Here is a 16898-nt window from a genome sequence, read left to right as displayed (position 1 = left end):
TCTCTCTCTACCACCCAATACTATCCATGTTCTCTCTCTCTCTACCACCCAATACTATTCATGTTCTCTCTCTCTCTACCACCCAATACTATTCATGTTCTCTCTCTCTCTACCACCCAATACTATTCATGTTCTCTCTCTCTCTACCACCCAATACTATTCATGTTCTCTCTCTCTCTACCACCCAATACTATTCATGTTCTCTCTCTCTCTACCACCCAATACTATTCATGTTCTCTCTCTCTCTACCACCCAATACTATTCATGTTCTCTCTCTACCACCCAATACTATTCATGTTATCTCTCTACCACCCAATACTATTCATGTTATCTCTCTACCACCCAATACTATTCATGTTCTCTCTCTCTCTACCACCAAATACTATTCACGTTCTCTCTCTACCACCCAATACTATTCATGTTCTCTCTCTCTCTACCACCCAATACTATTCATGTTCTCTCTCTCTCTACCACCCAATACTATTCATGTTCTCTCTCTCTCTACCACCCAATACTATTCATGTTCTCTCTCTCTCTACCACCCAATACTATTCATGTTCTCTCTCTCTCTACCACCCAATACTATTCATGTTATCTCTCTACCACCCAATACTATTCATGTTATCTCTCTACCACCCAATACTATTCATGTTCTCTCGCTCTCTCTCTCTACCACCAAATACTATTCATGTTCTCTCTCTCCCACCCAATACTATTCATGTTCTCTCTCTCTCTACCACCAAATACTATTCACGTTCTCTCTCTCTCTGACCCTGCTGGTTCTACTAACCTGTGTTCCTCCCTCTGTTTCCCCCAGAGCCCCAGTAGAGTGTAAGCTGCCCGGTCCCTCCCCACAGAACCCCTCCTGGACCCCCAGCCATGAACAAGCAGCCCAGTAAAGAGAGTCTGAAGGACAAGGTAAAGGGGATATTTGGTTTGGGATCCCCTCGACCCCCCAGCAAGCAGACAGAGAGCAAGCCCTCAGAGTTCATCATCACACTGGATATACTCAAGGTATGTGAGAGTGTGACGCGACTGCACACACACACGCACGCACGCACACACAATCAATTTTCTGTCTCTGACCATCTTGCTGTCTTTCTCTTCAGGAGCTGCACCCTGACTGTGGCCTTAGCAACAGAATCCGGGTTGCTAACCATGTCTCCGACCTGGCCAAGGCCAAGAAGTTTGAGGAGGTGAGAGAGCACACCGTGTGTGTGTGTGTGTAGACGGGTTAGCTAACAACGTCACAAAAAAGATGCACACACTTCAGTGTGTCAGAAGTCAGTGTGTTGTGATTCTACATGGCCACACAGCGATAAGAAGCTGTCGTGTGGGGAATCGCCGGGGGCTCCTTTTCAGCTCGTTTCTTAAAATCTGGTTCTTGATACCATGTCTTGTTTTGACTGAGGTCACGTCTATGCTAATACTGTATGGTTAAAATCTGGTTCTTGATACCATGTCTTGTTTTGACTGAGGTCACGTCTATGCTAATACTGTATGGTTAAAATCTGGTTCTTGATACCATGTCTTGTTTTGACTGAGGTCACGTCTATGCTAATACTGTATGGTTAAAATCTGCTAGCTAGCTAACCAACAACTGTAATGATGTATTTAAGAGACCAGTGTTCACTGTGCAAATGTATTTATGTTTCCAATAAACATTTGGAGATGAAATGTTTAGTTTCCGTGTTGCCAACAATCAAAGCCTGTCTGTTTTTCAGCACGCGTCGCTATTGTTGCTAAACAACCAACTGTCTATTAATCTGGTGTGTGTATTAATGTGTGTGTGTGTGTGTTGCCTCCTTCTCTGTGTGTGTGTGTTGCCTCCTTCTCTGTGTGTGTGTGTTGTGTGTATTAATGTGTGTGTGTGTGTGTGTGTGTGTGTGTGTTGCCTCCTTCTCTGTGTGTGTATTAATGTGTGTGTGTGTGTATTAATGTGTGTGTTTTACAGCATGCAGTGGAAGCCGTATGGAAGGCGGTGGAGGACATGCTGACTCCAGAACAGCCACCTGAAGCTAGACATGCTGTCCTGCTGCTCCTCAGAGCTGTCATACAGGGACAGGTACACACACACACACACACACACACACACACACACACACACAGATACACACACACACACACTATCTAGGAGGCACCACAGAGAACAAGAAAGTATGTTGATTTCCTGTGTGTGTTGCCTCTCTCTCTGTGTGTGTGTGTGTGTGTGTGTCTACCAGGGTGAGCGTCTGGGTCCTATGCGGGCCTTCTTCTTCAAGGTGATCAGAGACTACCAGCCGTCCAATGAGGACCTGTCTGACAGGCTGGAGGTGTTCAAGGCCCTGACGGAGAACGGGAAGGACATCACGTACCTGGAGGAGGACATAGGTGAGACAACATCAACCCTTTTTACACTGTGACCTGTGATGTAGATGGTTCCACCCCACAGTCTTTTGACAGTCGTTACACTACCATGTTACCATGTTACGGAGTCTGTCCACGAGATATTCACTGGCCCAATGAACAGCCCAACTGGGACCCTTGAGAAAGATATTGACTGATTGGTCACAATATTTTTTGACTGACTGGTCACGATATTTTTTGACTGACTGGTCACGATATTTTTTGACTGACTGGTCACGATATTTTTTGACTGACTGGTCACGATATTTTTTGACTGACTGGTCACGATATTTTTTGACTGACTGGTCACGATATTTTTTGACTGACTGGTCACGATATTTTTTGACTGACTGGTCACGATATTTTTTGACTGACTGGTCACGATATTTTTTGACTGATTTGGTCACGATATTTTTTGACTGATTTGGTCACGATATTTTTGACTGATTTGGTCACGATATTTTTGACTGATTTGGTCACGATATTTTTGACTGATTTGGTCACGATATTTTTGACTGATTTGGTCATGATATGTTTGACTGACTGGTTGATTTAATTTATTGATCAACTGCAGCTGGGTTTGTCCTGCTGTGGATGGACATTGGTCTGACCGCGGACTTCCTCCACGTCCTGGTCAACCTGGTCAAGTTCAACAGCTGCTACCTCGACCAGAACGTATCCGTCATGGTCCAGTAAGAACACACACAGTCTTGTACAACTAACCTAGTGGGGACACACAATTCAGTCCCATTCAAAATACTATTTTCCCTAACCTTAATCCCTAACCTTAATCCCTAACCTTAATCCCTAACCTTAATCCCTAACCTTAATCCCTAACCTTAATCCCTAACCTTAATCCCTAACCTTAACCCCTAACCTTAACCCCTAACCTTAACCCCTAACCTTAACCCCTAACCTTAACCCCTAACCTTAACCCCTAACCTTAACCCCTAACCTTAATCCCTAACCTTAATCCCTAACCTTAACCCCTAACCTTAACCCCTAACCTTAACCCCTAACCTTAACCCCTAACCTTAACCCCTAACCTTAACCCCTAACCTTAACCCCTAACCTTAACCCCTAACCTTAACCCCTAACCTTAACCCCTAACCTTAACCCCTAACCTTAACCCCTAACCTTAACCCCTAACCTTAACCCCTAACCTTAATCCCTAACCTTAATCCCTAACCTTAATCCCTAACCTTAACTCAAAACCCTAGCTCCTAACCCTCAACCTAACTCTAATTCTACCCTAAACCCTAAACCCCACTAGAAATGGCATGTACCCAGTTCGTCAAATTTTTGTTAGTATAATATTTTTGTGGGGTCTTATGACATACACATACACACACACACACACACGCGTGCTAGGTCTCAGTGTGTGTGGTTTTGTCCAACAGGAAGATCTGTCTGCTGTGTAACCGGACAACAGCCTCGACAGACATTGAGGTAATATTTAATTTACTCTGATGTCGAGGTTTTACAACTGTTTTACAACAACTTTACAACTGGGCTTTTTATTCATGAGGTCATTAACGTGTGTGTGTGTGTGTGTGTGTGGTCTCGGTGTGTGTGTGTGTGTGTGTCGTCTCGGTGTGTGTGTGTGTCGTCTCGGTGTGTGTGTGTGTGTGTGTCGTCTCGGTGTGTGTGTGTCGTCTCGGCGTGTGTGTGTGTGTCCAGATGGCTCTACAGGTGCTGGATGCGGTGGTGTGTTATAACTGCCTCCCCTCTGACTCCCTCACCGTCTTCATCATCACTCTCTGTCGCACCGTCAACGTCAAGGAGTTCTGTGAGTCCTGCTGGAAGGTGAGGGAGTGTTGGGGAGGGAGCGTTGGTGGAGGGAGAGTTGGGGGAGGGAGAGTTGGGGGAGGGAGAGTTGGGGGAGGGAGAGTTGGGGGAGGGAGAGTTGGGGGAGGGAGAGTTGGGGGAGGGAGAGTTGGGGGAGGGAGTGTTGGGGGAGGGAGAGTTGGGGGAGGGTGAGTTGGGGGAGGGTGAGTTGGGGGAGGGAGAGTTGGGGGAGGGAGAGTTGGGGGAGGGAGTGTTGGGGGAAGGAGAGTTGGTGAGTGTGTGTCTGATGATCTACTTGTCATGTTAATTAATCTGACTAAACAATAATAATAATAGTAATGATTAATATTCTAACATCTAACTGTTAGAAATTATCAACAGATTATACACAATCTGGCAGGTGATAATACTGCTCCTCCTCTCTCATCTCTCCTCGCCTACGCTCTCATCTCCCCTCCTACTCTCCCCTCTACTCTCCTACTCTCTCATCTCCCCTCTCCTACTCTCCTCCTCCCTCTACTCTCCTCCTCCCCTCTACTCTCCTCCTCCCCTTTCCCCCCTCTCCTCTCCTACTCTCCCCTCTCCTCCATCCCTCTCCTCTCTCCTCCTCCCCCTTCTCCCCTCTCCTCCCCTCCCCTCTCCTCCATCTCTCCAGTTGATGAGGAAGGTGTTGGGGACTCATCTGGGCCATAGTGCCATATACACCATGTGCCGTATCATGGAGGAGAGGTAACAACCCTGTGTGTGTGTGTGCGCCTGCGTGTGTCTAACCTCTCCTCTCTGTGTGTCTAACTTCTCCTCTCTGTGTGTGTGTCTAAACTGTCCTCTCTGTGTGTGTGTGTCTAACCTGTCCTCTCTGTATGTGTGTGTGTGTGCCTGCGTGTGTCTAACCTGTCCTCTCTGTGTGTTTAACCTGTCCTCTCTGTGTGTTTAACCTGTCCTCTCTGTGTGTTTAACCTGTCCTCTCTGTGTGTTTAACCTGTCCTCTCTGTGTGTCTAACCTCTCCTCTCTGTGTTTAACCTGTCCTCTCTGTGTCTAACCTGTCCTCTGTGTGTGTGTGTGTGTGTGTGTGTGTCTAACTTGTCCTCCCTCTGTGTGTGTCTAACTTGTCCTCCCTCTGTGTGTGTCTAACCTGTCCTCCCTCTGTGTGTGTCTAACCTGTCCTCCCTCTGTGTGTGTCTAACCTGTCCTCTCTCTGTGTGTGTCTAACCTGTCCTCTCTCTGTGTGTGTCTAACCTGTCCTCTCTCTGTGTGTGTCTAACCTGTGTGTGTGTGTGTGTGTGTGTCTAACCTGTCCTCTCTGTGTGTGTGTGTGTGTGTGTCTAACCTGTCCTCTCTCTGTGTGTGTGTGTGTCTAACCTGTCCTCTCTCTGTGTGTGTGTGTGTCTAACCTGTCCTCTCTCTGTGTGTGTGTGTGTGTCTAACCTGTCCTCTCTCTGTGTGTGTGTGTCTAACCTGTCCTCTGTGTGTGTCTAACCTGTCCTCTCTCTGTGTGTGTGTCTAACCTGTCCTCTCTCTGTGTGTGTGTGTGTGTGTGTCTAACCTGTCCTCTCTGTGTGTGTGTGTCTAACCTGTCCTTTCTCTCTCTGTCAGGGCGTATATGGAGGATTCTCCATTGCTGAGAGGAGCAGTGTTCTTCGTAGGGATGGCTCTATGGGGGGCGCACCGTCTCCCAGCCTTAAAGAACACCCCTACCCTGGTCCTCCCATCATTCTATAAGGTAGGATCCAGAGAGCATTTTAAAGGTGCATTAGAGAAGTTTTTACTTTGACCTCTGACCAACCCCTGACCTTTAACCCCCAGGCGATGTGGTGTGCCAACGAGATGGTGTCGTATGAGATCGTTCTGTCCATCACCAGACTGATAAAGAAGTATGGCAAGGAACTCCAGGTGGTCACATGGGACATACTGCTGGGGATCATAGAGAGGTTACTACAGCAGATTCAGGTACACACACACACACACAGACAAAGACATACACACACACACACAGACAAAGACACACACACACACACAGAGACACAGATACAAAGACACACACACACACACACACATACATACAGACAGACCGAGAAAATGAATGTAGTTCTCTCTCCAGTCGATAGTCAGTGCAGAGCTGAAGTCCATAGTGTTTGAGTTCTCTCTCCAGTCGATAGGCAGTGCAGAGCTGAAGTCCATAGTGTTTGAGTTCTCTCTCCAGTCGATAGGCAGTGCAGAGCTGAAGTCCATAGTGTTTGAGTTCTCTCTCTAGTTGATAGGCAGTGCAGAGCTGAAGTCCATAGTGTTTGAGTTCTCTCTCCAGTCGATAGGCAGTGCAGAGCTGAAGTCCATAGTGTTTGAGTTCTCTCTCCAGTCGATAGGCAGTGCAGAGCTGAAGTCCATAGTGTTTGAGTTCTCTCTCCAGTCGATAGGCAGTGCAGAGCTGAAGTCCATAGTGTTTGAGTTCTCTTTCCAGTCGATAGGCAGTGCAGAGCTGAAGTCCATAGTGTTTGAGTTCTCTCTCCAGTCGATAGGCAGTGCAGAGCTGAAGTCCATAGTGTTTGAGTTCTCTCTCCAGTCGATAGGCAGTGCAGAGCTGAAGTCCATAGTGTTTGAGTTCTCTTTCCAGTCGATAGGCAGTGCAGAGCTGAAGTCCATAGTGTTTGAGTTGCTGACTACAGTGGAGGAGCTCTATGAGCAGAACGGCTTCCATGGATCATCTGACAAGTTCTTCAGTCTGGTGGAGAAGTGTGCTGACAAAAGACCTGTAAGTCTCTTCTCCTTTCCTCCTCTTCCTCCTCTTCTCCTTTCCTCCTCTCATCGGCCCTCCACTTCCCCCTCTTCTCCTTTCCTCCTCTTCTCCTTTCCTCCTCTTCCTCCTCTTCTCCTTTCCTCCTCTTCCTCCTCTTCCCCCACTTCTCCTTTCCTCCTCTTCTCCTTTCCTCCTCTTCCTCCTCTTTTCCTTTCCTCCTCTTCCTCCTCTTCTCCTTTCCTCCTCTTCTTCCTCCTCTTCTCCTTTCCTCCACTTCCCCATCTTCTCCTTTTCTCCTCTTCTCCTTTCCTCCTCTCATAGGCCCTCCACTTCCCCCTCTTCTCCTTTCCTCCTCTCCCCCTCTACTCCTTTCCTCCTCTTCTCCTCTCCCCCTCTTCTCCTTTCCTCCTCTCATAGGCCCTCCACTTCCCCTTCTCCTTTCCTCCTCTCCCTCTCTTCTCCTTTCCTCCTCTCATAGGCCCTCCTCTCCCTCTCTTCTCCTTTCCTCCTCTCATAGGCCCTCCTCTCCCCCTCTTCTCCTTTCCTCCTCTCATCGGCCCTCCACTTCCCCCTCGTCTCCTTTCCTCCTCCTCCCCCTCTTCTCCTTTCCTCCTCTTCCTCCTCTTCTCCTTTCCCCCTGTCATCGGCCCTCCTCTTCCTCCTCTTCTCCTTTCTTCCTCTTATCAGCCCTTCTCTCTCTCTTTTTTCCCTGTGTCTGACAGTCTTTGTGTGATATCTGTTATTTGCCTTCACTTTGTCTTCCATTGTTCTTGTAAGGAGTTGTTGTTGTGATGTCATCAGGATGCGTCGGTGCTGACTCTGATATCGTACCGGGCCCAGTCCATCCAGCCAGCTAAAGACGGGTGGATCCAGAGCCTACACCGCCTTATGGAGAAGTTCTTCAGGTAACTGTATAGTGCTGTGTGGTCGCCACGGATACCAAAACAGGCAGTCGCCATGGAAACAAAAACCAAACTAAAAGTTGTTATAGGTGCCCGTTGAGTGATTGTCATTCCTGTCTTATGTTGAACATTATTTAGGGAAAGAAAGTTTGTGTTAAACTGCTTCTCTGGGTCTCTCTCTCTGGGTCTCTCTCCTCTCTCTGGGTCTCTCTCTCTCCTCTCTCTGGGTCTCTCTCTCTCTCCTCTCTCTGGGTCTCTCTCTCTCTCCTCTCTCTGGGTCTCTCTCTCTCTCCTCTCTCTGGGTCTCTCTCTCTCTCCTCTCTCTGGGTCTCTCTCTCTCTCCTCTCTCTGGGTCTCTCTCTCTCCTCTCTCTGGGTCTCTCTCTCTCCTCTCTCTGGGTCTCTCTCTCTTTCTGTGTCTCTCTCTCTTTCCCCCCCAGGAATGAGAGTCGTAGTGTGATCAGGATCAAAGTGCTTCACATCCTCTCCTTTGTCCTCAGCACCAACCGCCAACTCTACGAGGTACTCACCCACTCACTCACCATCAAACTATTCTCATTGACTCCCTCTCCCGTTCTCTCCATCTCTCCCTGCGTGTTCATTCTGTCTTCTCCTTCCCAGGAGGAGCTGATCGAGGTGGTGGTGGTTCCTCAGCTCAGTGGGATAGCAGAGGACAGAGACCTGGCTGTGAGGAGACAGGCTACCCAGCTACTGGTGGACCTGGCTGAGAGCTGTAGTACACACCACTTCACCAGCCTCCTGGACATCATTCAGAGGGTAGGAGACACACACCACTTCACCAGCCTCCTGGACATTTCAGAGGGTAGGAGACACACACACCAGCCTCCTGGAGGGTAGGAGACACACACCACTTCACCAGCCTCCTGGAGGGTAGGAAACACACACCACTTCACCAGCCTCCTGGAGGGTAGGAAACACACACCACTTCACCAGCCTCCTGGACATCATTCAGAGGGTAGGAGACACACACCACTTCACCAGCCTCCTGGAGGGTAGGAGACACACACACACACCACTTCACCAGCCTCCTGGAGGGTAGGAGACACACACCACTTCACCAGCCTCCTGGAGGGTAGGAAACACACACCACTTCACCAGCCTCCTGGAGGGTAGGAAACACACACCACTTCACCAGCCTCCTGGACATCATTCAGAGGGTAGGAGACACACACCACTTCACCAGCCTCCTGGAGGGTAGGAGACACACACACACCACTTCACCAGCCTCCTGGAGGGTAGGAGACACACACACACCACTTCACCAGCCTCCTGGAGGGTAGGAGACACACACACCACTTCACCAGCCTCCTGGAGGGTAGGAGACACACACACACCACTTCACCAGCCTCCTGGAGGGTAGGAGACACACACACACCACTTCACCAGCCTCCTGGAGGGTAGGAGACACACACACACACACCACTTCACCAGCCTCCTGGAGGGTAGGAGACACACACACCACTTCACCAGCCTCCTGGAGGGTAGGAGACACACACACACACACCACTTCACCAGCCTCCTGGAGGGTAGGAGACACGCACACCGCTTCACCAGCCTCCTGGAGGGTAGGAGACACGCACACCGCTTCACCAGCCTCCTGGAGGTTAGGAGACACGCACACCGCTTCACCAGCCTCCTGGAGGGTAGGAGACACGCACACCGCTTCACCAGCCTCCTGGAGGGTAGGAGACACGCACACCGCTTCACCAGCCTCCTGGAGGGTAGGAGACACGCACACCGCTTCACCAGCCTCCTGGAGGGTAGGAGACACGCACACCGCTTCACCAGCCTCCTGGAGGGTAGGAGACACGCACACCGCTTCACCAGCCTCCTGGAGGGTAGGAGACACGCACACCGCTTCACCAGCCTCCTGGAGGGTAGGAGACACGCACACCGCTTCACCAGCCTCCTGGAGGGTAGGGGACACGCACACCGCTTCACCAGCCTCCTGGAGGGTAGGGGACACGCACACCGGAGCAGGAGAAATGTAACCGTTGGAGACTGAGGAACGAGACTGAGGGACGAGGCTGAGGGACGGAGCAGGAGAAATGTAACCTCTCAGATTCATAGACAGAGCTGTGGATGCAAGGATCAACCATCCGTAAAGACAAATAACTCAGAATATCAGAGCGAGCATGTGGAAGTTATATTCTTCATGATTCAGCGGGTTCGTATCAATCATTTGAGTCCTCTGAAGGATGTAGCAACTACAGATGGTCCCTTTTAAAGGTGTGAAAGGTGTTTGTTTGTGAGAGGTTGTTCTCTCTCTTGCTCGGATCCCTGCTTCTACAACAGCATTGTTTGCGGTTTGGGGTTTTGGGGTTTTAGGCTTCTGTAGAATGGAAAAAGGGCTTCATAAATATGGCAAATCCAATGTTATTGGTCACATACACATGGTTAGCAGATGTTATTGGTCATATACACATGGTTAGCAGATGTTATTGGTCATATACACATGGTTAGCAGATGTTAATGGTCACATACACATGGTTAGCAGATGTTATTGGTCACATTGTTAGCAGATGTTATTGGTCATATACACATGGTTAGCAGATGTTAATGGTCACATACACATGGTTAGCAGATGTTAATGGTCACATACACATGGTTAGCAGATGTTATTGGTCACATACACATGGTTAGCAGATGTTATTGGTCACATACACATGGTTAGCAGATGTTATTGGTCACATACACATGGTTAGCAGATGTTATTGGTCACATACACATGGTTAGCAGATGTGATTGGTCACATACACATGGTTAGCAGATGTTATTGGTCACATACACATGGTTAGCAGATGTTATTGGTCACATACACATGGTTAGCAGATGTTATTGGTCACATACACATGGTTAGCAGATGTTATTGGTCACATACACATGGTTAGCAGATGTTATTGGTCATATACACATGGTTAGCAGATGTTATTGGTAACATACACATGGTTAGCAGATGTTATTGGTCACATACACATGGTTAGCAGATGTTATTGGTCACATACACATGGTTAGCAGATGTGATTGGTCACATACACATGGTTAGCAGATGTGATTGGTCACATACACATGGTTAGCAGATGTGATTGGTCACATACACATGGTTAGCAGATGTGATTGGTCACATACACATGGTTAGCAGATGTGATTGGTCACATACACATGGTTAGCAGATGTGATTGGTCACATACACATGGTTAGCAGATGTTATTGGTCACATGGTTAACAGATGTTATTGGTCACATGGTTAGCAGATGTTAATGGTCTCATACACATGGTTAGCAGATGTTATTGGTCACATGGTTAGCAGATGTGATTGGTCACATACACATGGTTAGCAGATGTGATTGGTCACATACACACGGTTAGCAGATGTTATTGGTCACATACACACGGTTAGCAGATGTTATTTGTCACATACACACGGTTAGCAGATGTTATTGGTCACATACACATGGTTAGCAGATGTGATTGGTCACATACACATGGTTAGCAGATGTGATTGGTCACATACACATGGTTAGCAGATGTGATTGGTCACATACACATGGTTAGCAGATGTGATTGGTCACATACACATGGTTAGCAGATGTGATTGGTCACATACACATGGTTAGCAGATGTGATTGGTCACATGGTTAGCAGATGTGATTGGTCACATACACATGGTTAGCAGATGTTATTGGTCACATGGTTAGCAGATGTTATTGGTCACATGGTTAGCAGATGTTAATGGTCTCATACACATGGTTAGCAGATGTTATTGGTCACATGGTTAGCAGATGTGATTGGTCACATACACATGGTTAGCAGATGTGATTGGTCACATACACATGGTTAGCAGATGTTATTGGTCACATACACATGGTTAGCAGATGTTATTGGTCACATACACATGGTTAGCAGATGTTATTGGTCACATACACATGGTTAGCAGATGTTATTGGTCACATACACATGGTTAGCAGATGTTAATGGTCACATACACATGGTTAGCAGATGTTATTGGTCACATGGTTAGCAGATGTTTATTGGTCACATACACATGGTTAGCAGATGTTAATGGTCACATACACATGGTTAGCAGATGTTAATGTGAGTGTAGTGAAATGCTTGTGCTTCTAGTTCCAACCGTGCAGTAATATCTAACAAGTAATCTAACAATTCCACAACAACTACTACTTATACACACAAGTGTAAAGGAATTAATATGTACATATAAATATATGAATGAGTGATGACCGAACGGCATAGGCAAGATGCAGTAGATGGTATAGAGTACAGTATATACATATGAGATGAGTAATGTAGGGTATGTAAACATTATATTAAGTGGCATTGTTTAAAGTGGCTAGTGAAACATTTATTACATCCAATTTTTTATTATTGCAGTGGCTAGAGATTTGAGTCAGTATGTTGGCAGCAGCCACTCAATGTTAGCGATGGCTGTTTAACAGTCTGATGGCCTTGAGATAGAGGCTGTTTTTCAGTCTCTCGGTCCCTGCTTTGATGCACCTGTACTGACCTCGCCTTCTGGATGATAGCGGTATGAACAGGCAGTGGCTCGGGTGGTTGTTGTCCTTGATGATCTTTATGGCTTCCTGTGACATCGGGTGGTGTAGGTGTCCTGGAGGGCAGGTAGTTTGCCCCCGGTGATGCGTTGTGCAGACCTCACTACCGTCTGGAGAGTCTTACGGTTGAGGGCGGAGCAGTTGCCGTACCAGGCGGTGATACAGCCTGCCAGGATGCTCTCGATTGTGCATCTGTAGAAGTTTGTGTGTTTTCGTTGACAAGCCAAATTTCTTCAGCCTCCTGAGGTTGCGCCTTCTTCACCACGCTGTCTGTGTGGGTGGACCATTTCAGTTTGTCCGTGATTTGTACACCGAGGAACTTAAAACTTTCCACCTTCTCCACCGTAGTCCCATCGATGTGGATAGGGGGGTGCTCCCTCTGCTGTTTCCTGAAGTCCACGATCATCTCCTTTGCTTTGCTGACGTTGAGTGGGAGATATTTTCCTGACACCACACTCCGAGGGTCCTCTCCTCCTCCCTGTAGACCATCTGGTCGTTGTTGGCAATCAAGCCTACTACTGTAGTGTCGTCTACAAACTTGGTGATTGAGTTGGAGGCGTGCATGGCCACGCAGTCGTGGGTGAACAGGGAGTACAGGAGAGGGCTGAGGACGCACCCTTGTGGGAACCCGGTGACGAGGATTAGCGAAGTGGAGGTGTTCTTTCCTACCTTCACCACCTGGTGGTGATTTGATTAGAGTGTGTGTGTCTCTCTTTGTGCAGGTGGCGAGTCGTTCGCTGGTGTGCCCAGGGCCCCTGGAGGTGTCGGAGAGAGACCCCACGGCAGAATCCCCCATGGAGGATGTCAGGACGGCTATACGAGGCCTACTGGAGATACTGCAGGTACACACACACACACTGAGACACATACACACACACACACACTGAGAGACACACACACACACTGAGAGACACACACACACACTGAGAGACACACACACACACTGAGAGACACACAGGGTCAATGCAGCGTTACATATGTGATTGATGGAAAGGGGAATTGATAGTGTATCTGTGCTCTGTTGCTCTCCACTCTCAGAGTAAGCTGTACAGCCTGCCAGCCAGCCACGCTAGTCGAGTGTACGAGCTGCTGATCGGACACCTGCAGCTGCACTACAAGAGCAAGTACAGCTCCGCTGTGGCCTGCAGCATACGACTACAGGTAGCATACACAGGGGTCACACAGAGGTCAACTAGGGTTCAAATGTTACAGCTCCATTGTGGCCTGCAGCAGGTAGGGCGCCAGTCACCTGCGGCAGGTAGGGCGCCAGTCACCTGCGGCAGGTAGGGCGCCAGTCACCTGCGGCAGGTAGGGCGCCAGTCACCTGCGGCAGGTAGGGCGCCAGTCACCTGCGGCAGGTAGGGCGCCAGTCACCTGCGGCAGGTAGGGCGCCAGTCACCTGCGGCAGGTAGGGCGCCAGTCACCTGCAGGTTTGGAAATGCTCCTTTTTTTGTTTATCAAGAAGGTTCAAAAGGCCTTTTCATTGGTGCCAATCAGAAACCGTCAACAAAGGAAGGGATGAGGACGTTGTCCAAAGTGACACAGCAGACTTACTCTCTGTCTCTCTCTGTCTCGGTGTCTCTCTCTGTCTCTCTCTATGTCTCTCTCTATGTCTCTCTGTCTCTCTCTCTGTCTCTCTCTCTGTCTCTCTCTATGTCTCTGTCTCTCTCTATGTCTCTGTCTCTCTCTCTGTCTCTCTCTCTGTCTCTCTCTGTCTCTCTCTCTCTCTCTGTCTCTCTCTCTGTCTCTCTCTCTCTGTCTCTCTCTGTCTCTCTCTCTCTCTCTCTGTCTCTCTCTCTGTCTCTCTCTCGGTCTCTCTCTCGGTCTCTCTCTCGGTCTCTCTCTCGGTCTCTCTCTGTGTCTCTCTCTCGGTCTCTGTGTCTCTCTCTCTCTCTCGGTCTCTGTCTCTCTCTCGGTCTCTGTCTCTCTCTCTCTCTCTATGTCTCTATCGCTATCTCTCTCTCTCTTTCAGGTGTTTGACTTCCTCCTGATGATGAGAACTGACTCCCTCCATCGTCTGGGGTTCCTCAGTAAAGACGGGGTTCTGAGGTTCAGTCCGTACTGCCACTGTGACATGGGGTGGGTTCACCTTCACACTCTGTCCACTCTAAACTCAGATCTCCCCGGCAAACAGTCAGTTCACCTTCACACTCTGTCCACGCTAAACTCAGATCTCCCCGGCAAACAGTCAGTTCACCTTCACACTCTGTCCACTCTAAACTCAGATCTCCCCGGCAAACAGTCAGTTCACCTTCACACTCTGTCCACTCTAAACTCAGATCTCCCTGGCAAACAGTCAATTCACCTTCACACTCTGTCCACTCTAAACTCAGATCTCCCCGGCAAACAGTCAATTCACCTTCACACTCTGTCCACTCTAAACTCAGATCTCCCCGGCAAACAGTCAATTCACCTTCACACTCTGTCCACTCTAAACTCAGATCTCCCCGGCAAACAGTCAATTCACCTTCACACTCTGTCCACTCTAAACTCAGATCTCCCCGGCAAACAGTCAATTCACCTTCAAGACAATATTACAAGGACAGATGACTAGACAGATACCATAAAGTACCTATTGAATGTATAGTGGCAAATCCCAAACCAGTTGTTGATGCTCCTTACTAGTGTTTTATTTCACATTTCTTTAACTAGACAAGTCAGCCGAGAACAAATTATTATTTACAATTACGGCCTACACCGGCCAAACCCGGACGACATTGGGCCAAGTCTACCACTGTCTGTCAATGTGTAATGTCTACCACTGTCTGTCAATGTGTAATGTCTGTCAATGTGTAATGTCTACCACTGTCTGTCAATGTGTAATGTCTGTCAATGTGTAATGTCTACCACTGTCTGTCAATGTGTAATGTCTGTCAATGTGTAATGTCTACCACTGTCTGTCAATGTGTAATGTCTGTCAATGGAACGTTTTGTCTGTAATACCCCACATTCTAACCTGCTCTCTCTCCTCTCTCTCTCCTCTCTCTCGCTCTCTCTCTCTCGCTCTCTCTCTCTCGCTCTCTCTCGCTCTCTCTCTCGCTCTCTGTGTGTTTCCAGGGAGCCAGAGAAACGAGGGAGTGAGAAGAAGCCTGCAGGCTCAGTGTCTCCCCCTGCTGGCAGTCCTGCCCCCTCCTCCTCCACCACCACTGCCCCCTCCTCCTCCATCCGTACAGCCTGCCTGCCCTACTCACCTGCCTTTAATGTGCTGCTACAGTGCCTGAAGATGGTACCTACACACACACACACCTACCTATCTACAGTGAAATGCTTACCGACAAGCCCTTAACCAACAATGCAGTTGAAAAAAAATGAATATGAAGAAATAAAAGTAACAAGTAGTCAACGAGCAGCAGTACAATAACAATAGCAAGACTATGTACCGGTACCCCCTGTACAGAGTGGGCAGCGGCTCTGCTCTCTCTGTCTCCCTCCCTAACTCTCTCTCTCTCTCTCTGTCTCCCTCCCTAACTCTCTCTCTCTCTGTCTCTCTCTCCCTAACTCTGTGTGTTGTTCCCTCTCTCTGTGTGTGTGTTGTTCCCTCTCTCTCTCTCTCTCTGTTCCAGGAGACAGACTGGAAGGTGTTGAAGCTGGTACTAGACAAGATGCCCTGGACCCTGCAGTATAAAGTCCTGCTGCTGTCCTCTCCCTGCAGCATAGACCAGCTCTGTTCTACACTCTGTTCTATGGTACACACTGTTACAGGTCTTGGTTTTTACTTTGATGTTTTTGAGGTTGGATGATAGGCTTATTGGTGCCACCTCCTTAAGTCAGTAGGGGTTTCACCTGTGTTGGTTTCTGTCTCGTTAGAGGGAAGGGGTTTCACCTGTGTTGGTTTCTGTCTCGTTAGAGGGAAGGGGTTTCACCTGTGTTGGTTTCTGTCTCGTTAGAGGGAAGGGGTTTCACCTGTGTTGGTTTCTGTCTCGTTAGAGGGAAGGGGTTTCACCTGTGTTGGTTTCTGTCTCGTTAGAGGGAAGGGGTTTCACCTGTGTTGGTTTCTGTCTCGTTAGAGGGAAGGGGTTTCGCCTGTATTGGTTTCCGTCTCGTTAGAGGGAAGGGGTTTCACCTGTGTTGGTTTCTGTCTCGTTAGAGGGAAGGGGTTTCGCCTGTGTTGGTTTCTGTCTCGTTAGAGGGAAGGGGTTTCACCTGTGTTGGTTTCTGTCTCGTTAGAGGGAAGGGGTTTCACCTGTGTTGGTTTCTGTCTCGTTAGAGGGAAGGGGTTTCACCTGTATTGGTTTCCGTCTCGTTAGAGGGAAGGGGTTTCACCTGTGTTGGTTTCTGTCTCGTTAGAGGGAAGGGGTTTCACCTGTGTTGGTTTCTGTCTCGTTAGAGGGAAGGGGTTTCACCTGTGTTGGTTTCTGTCTCGTTAGAGGGAAGGGGTTTCACCTGTGTTGGTTTCTGTCTCGTTAGAGGGAAGGGGTTTCACCTGTGTTGGTTTCTGTCTCGTTAGAGGGAAGGGGTTTCACCTGTGTTGGTTTCTGTCTCGTTAGAGGGAAGGGGTTT

The 16898-nt window shown here is 48.5% G+C and overlaps 1 protein-coding gene across 2 annotated transcripts in view; it reads left to right on the top strand.

Moving 5' to 3' along the window:
• Positions 1 to 832: 832 nt before the first annotated feature.
• LOC118951919 (tuberin-like) overlaps positions 833 to 16898 on the top strand; it is a 44541-nt gene continuing 28475 nt past the window's right edge. Inside the window, exons 1-19 of one of the 2 annotated variants that reach the window (XM_036973869.1) lie at positions 833 to 1014; positions 1110 to 1196; positions 1955 to 2065; positions 2223 to 2370; positions 2960 to 3077; positions 3786 to 3834; positions 4066 to 4191; positions 4829 to 4902; positions 5768 to 5894; positions 5978 to 6121; positions 6783 to 6920; positions 7707 to 7810; positions 8247 to 8328; positions 8428 to 8583; positions 13121 to 13240; positions 13437 to 13559; positions 14371 to 14477; positions 15456 to 15624; positions 15962 to 16084. In XM_036973869.1, the coding sequence (XP_036829764.1) occupies positions 880 to 1014; positions 1110 to 1196; positions 1955 to 2065; positions 2223 to 2370; positions 2960 to 3077; positions 3786 to 3834; positions 4066 to 4191; positions 4829 to 4902; positions 5768 to 5894; positions 5978 to 6121; positions 6783 to 6920; positions 7707 to 7810; positions 8247 to 8328; positions 8428 to 8583; positions 13121 to 13240; positions 13437 to 13559; positions 14371 to 14477; positions 15456 to 15624; positions 15962 to 16084 (2241 nt within the window). In that variant the 5' untranslated portion in view covers positions 833 to 879. The remainder of the gene's footprint in view (positions 1015 to 1109; positions 1197 to 1954; positions 2066 to 2222; positions 2371 to 2959; positions 3078 to 3785; positions 3835 to 4065; positions 4192 to 4828; positions 4903 to 5767; positions 5895 to 5977; positions 6122 to 6782; positions 6921 to 7706; positions 7811 to 8246; positions 8329 to 8427; positions 8584 to 13120; positions 13241 to 13436; positions 13560 to 14370; positions 14478 to 15455; positions 15625 to 15961; positions 16085 to 16898) is intronic. The other variant, XM_036973870.1, reaches the window with a different exon arrangement.

This window comes from Oncorhynchus mykiss, unplaced genomic scaffold, assembly GCF_013265735.2.
Source record: "Oncorhynchus mykiss isolate Arlee unplaced genomic scaffold, USDA_OmykA_1.1 un_scaffold_341, whole genome shotgun sequence".
Taxonomy (NCBI): domain Eukaryota; kingdom Metazoa; phylum Chordata; class Actinopteri; order Salmoniformes; family Salmonidae; genus Oncorhynchus; species Oncorhynchus mykiss.
The sequence above is the reverse complement of the archived record's forward strand: the minus strand, read 5'-3'. Positions and strand labels throughout refer to the sequence as shown.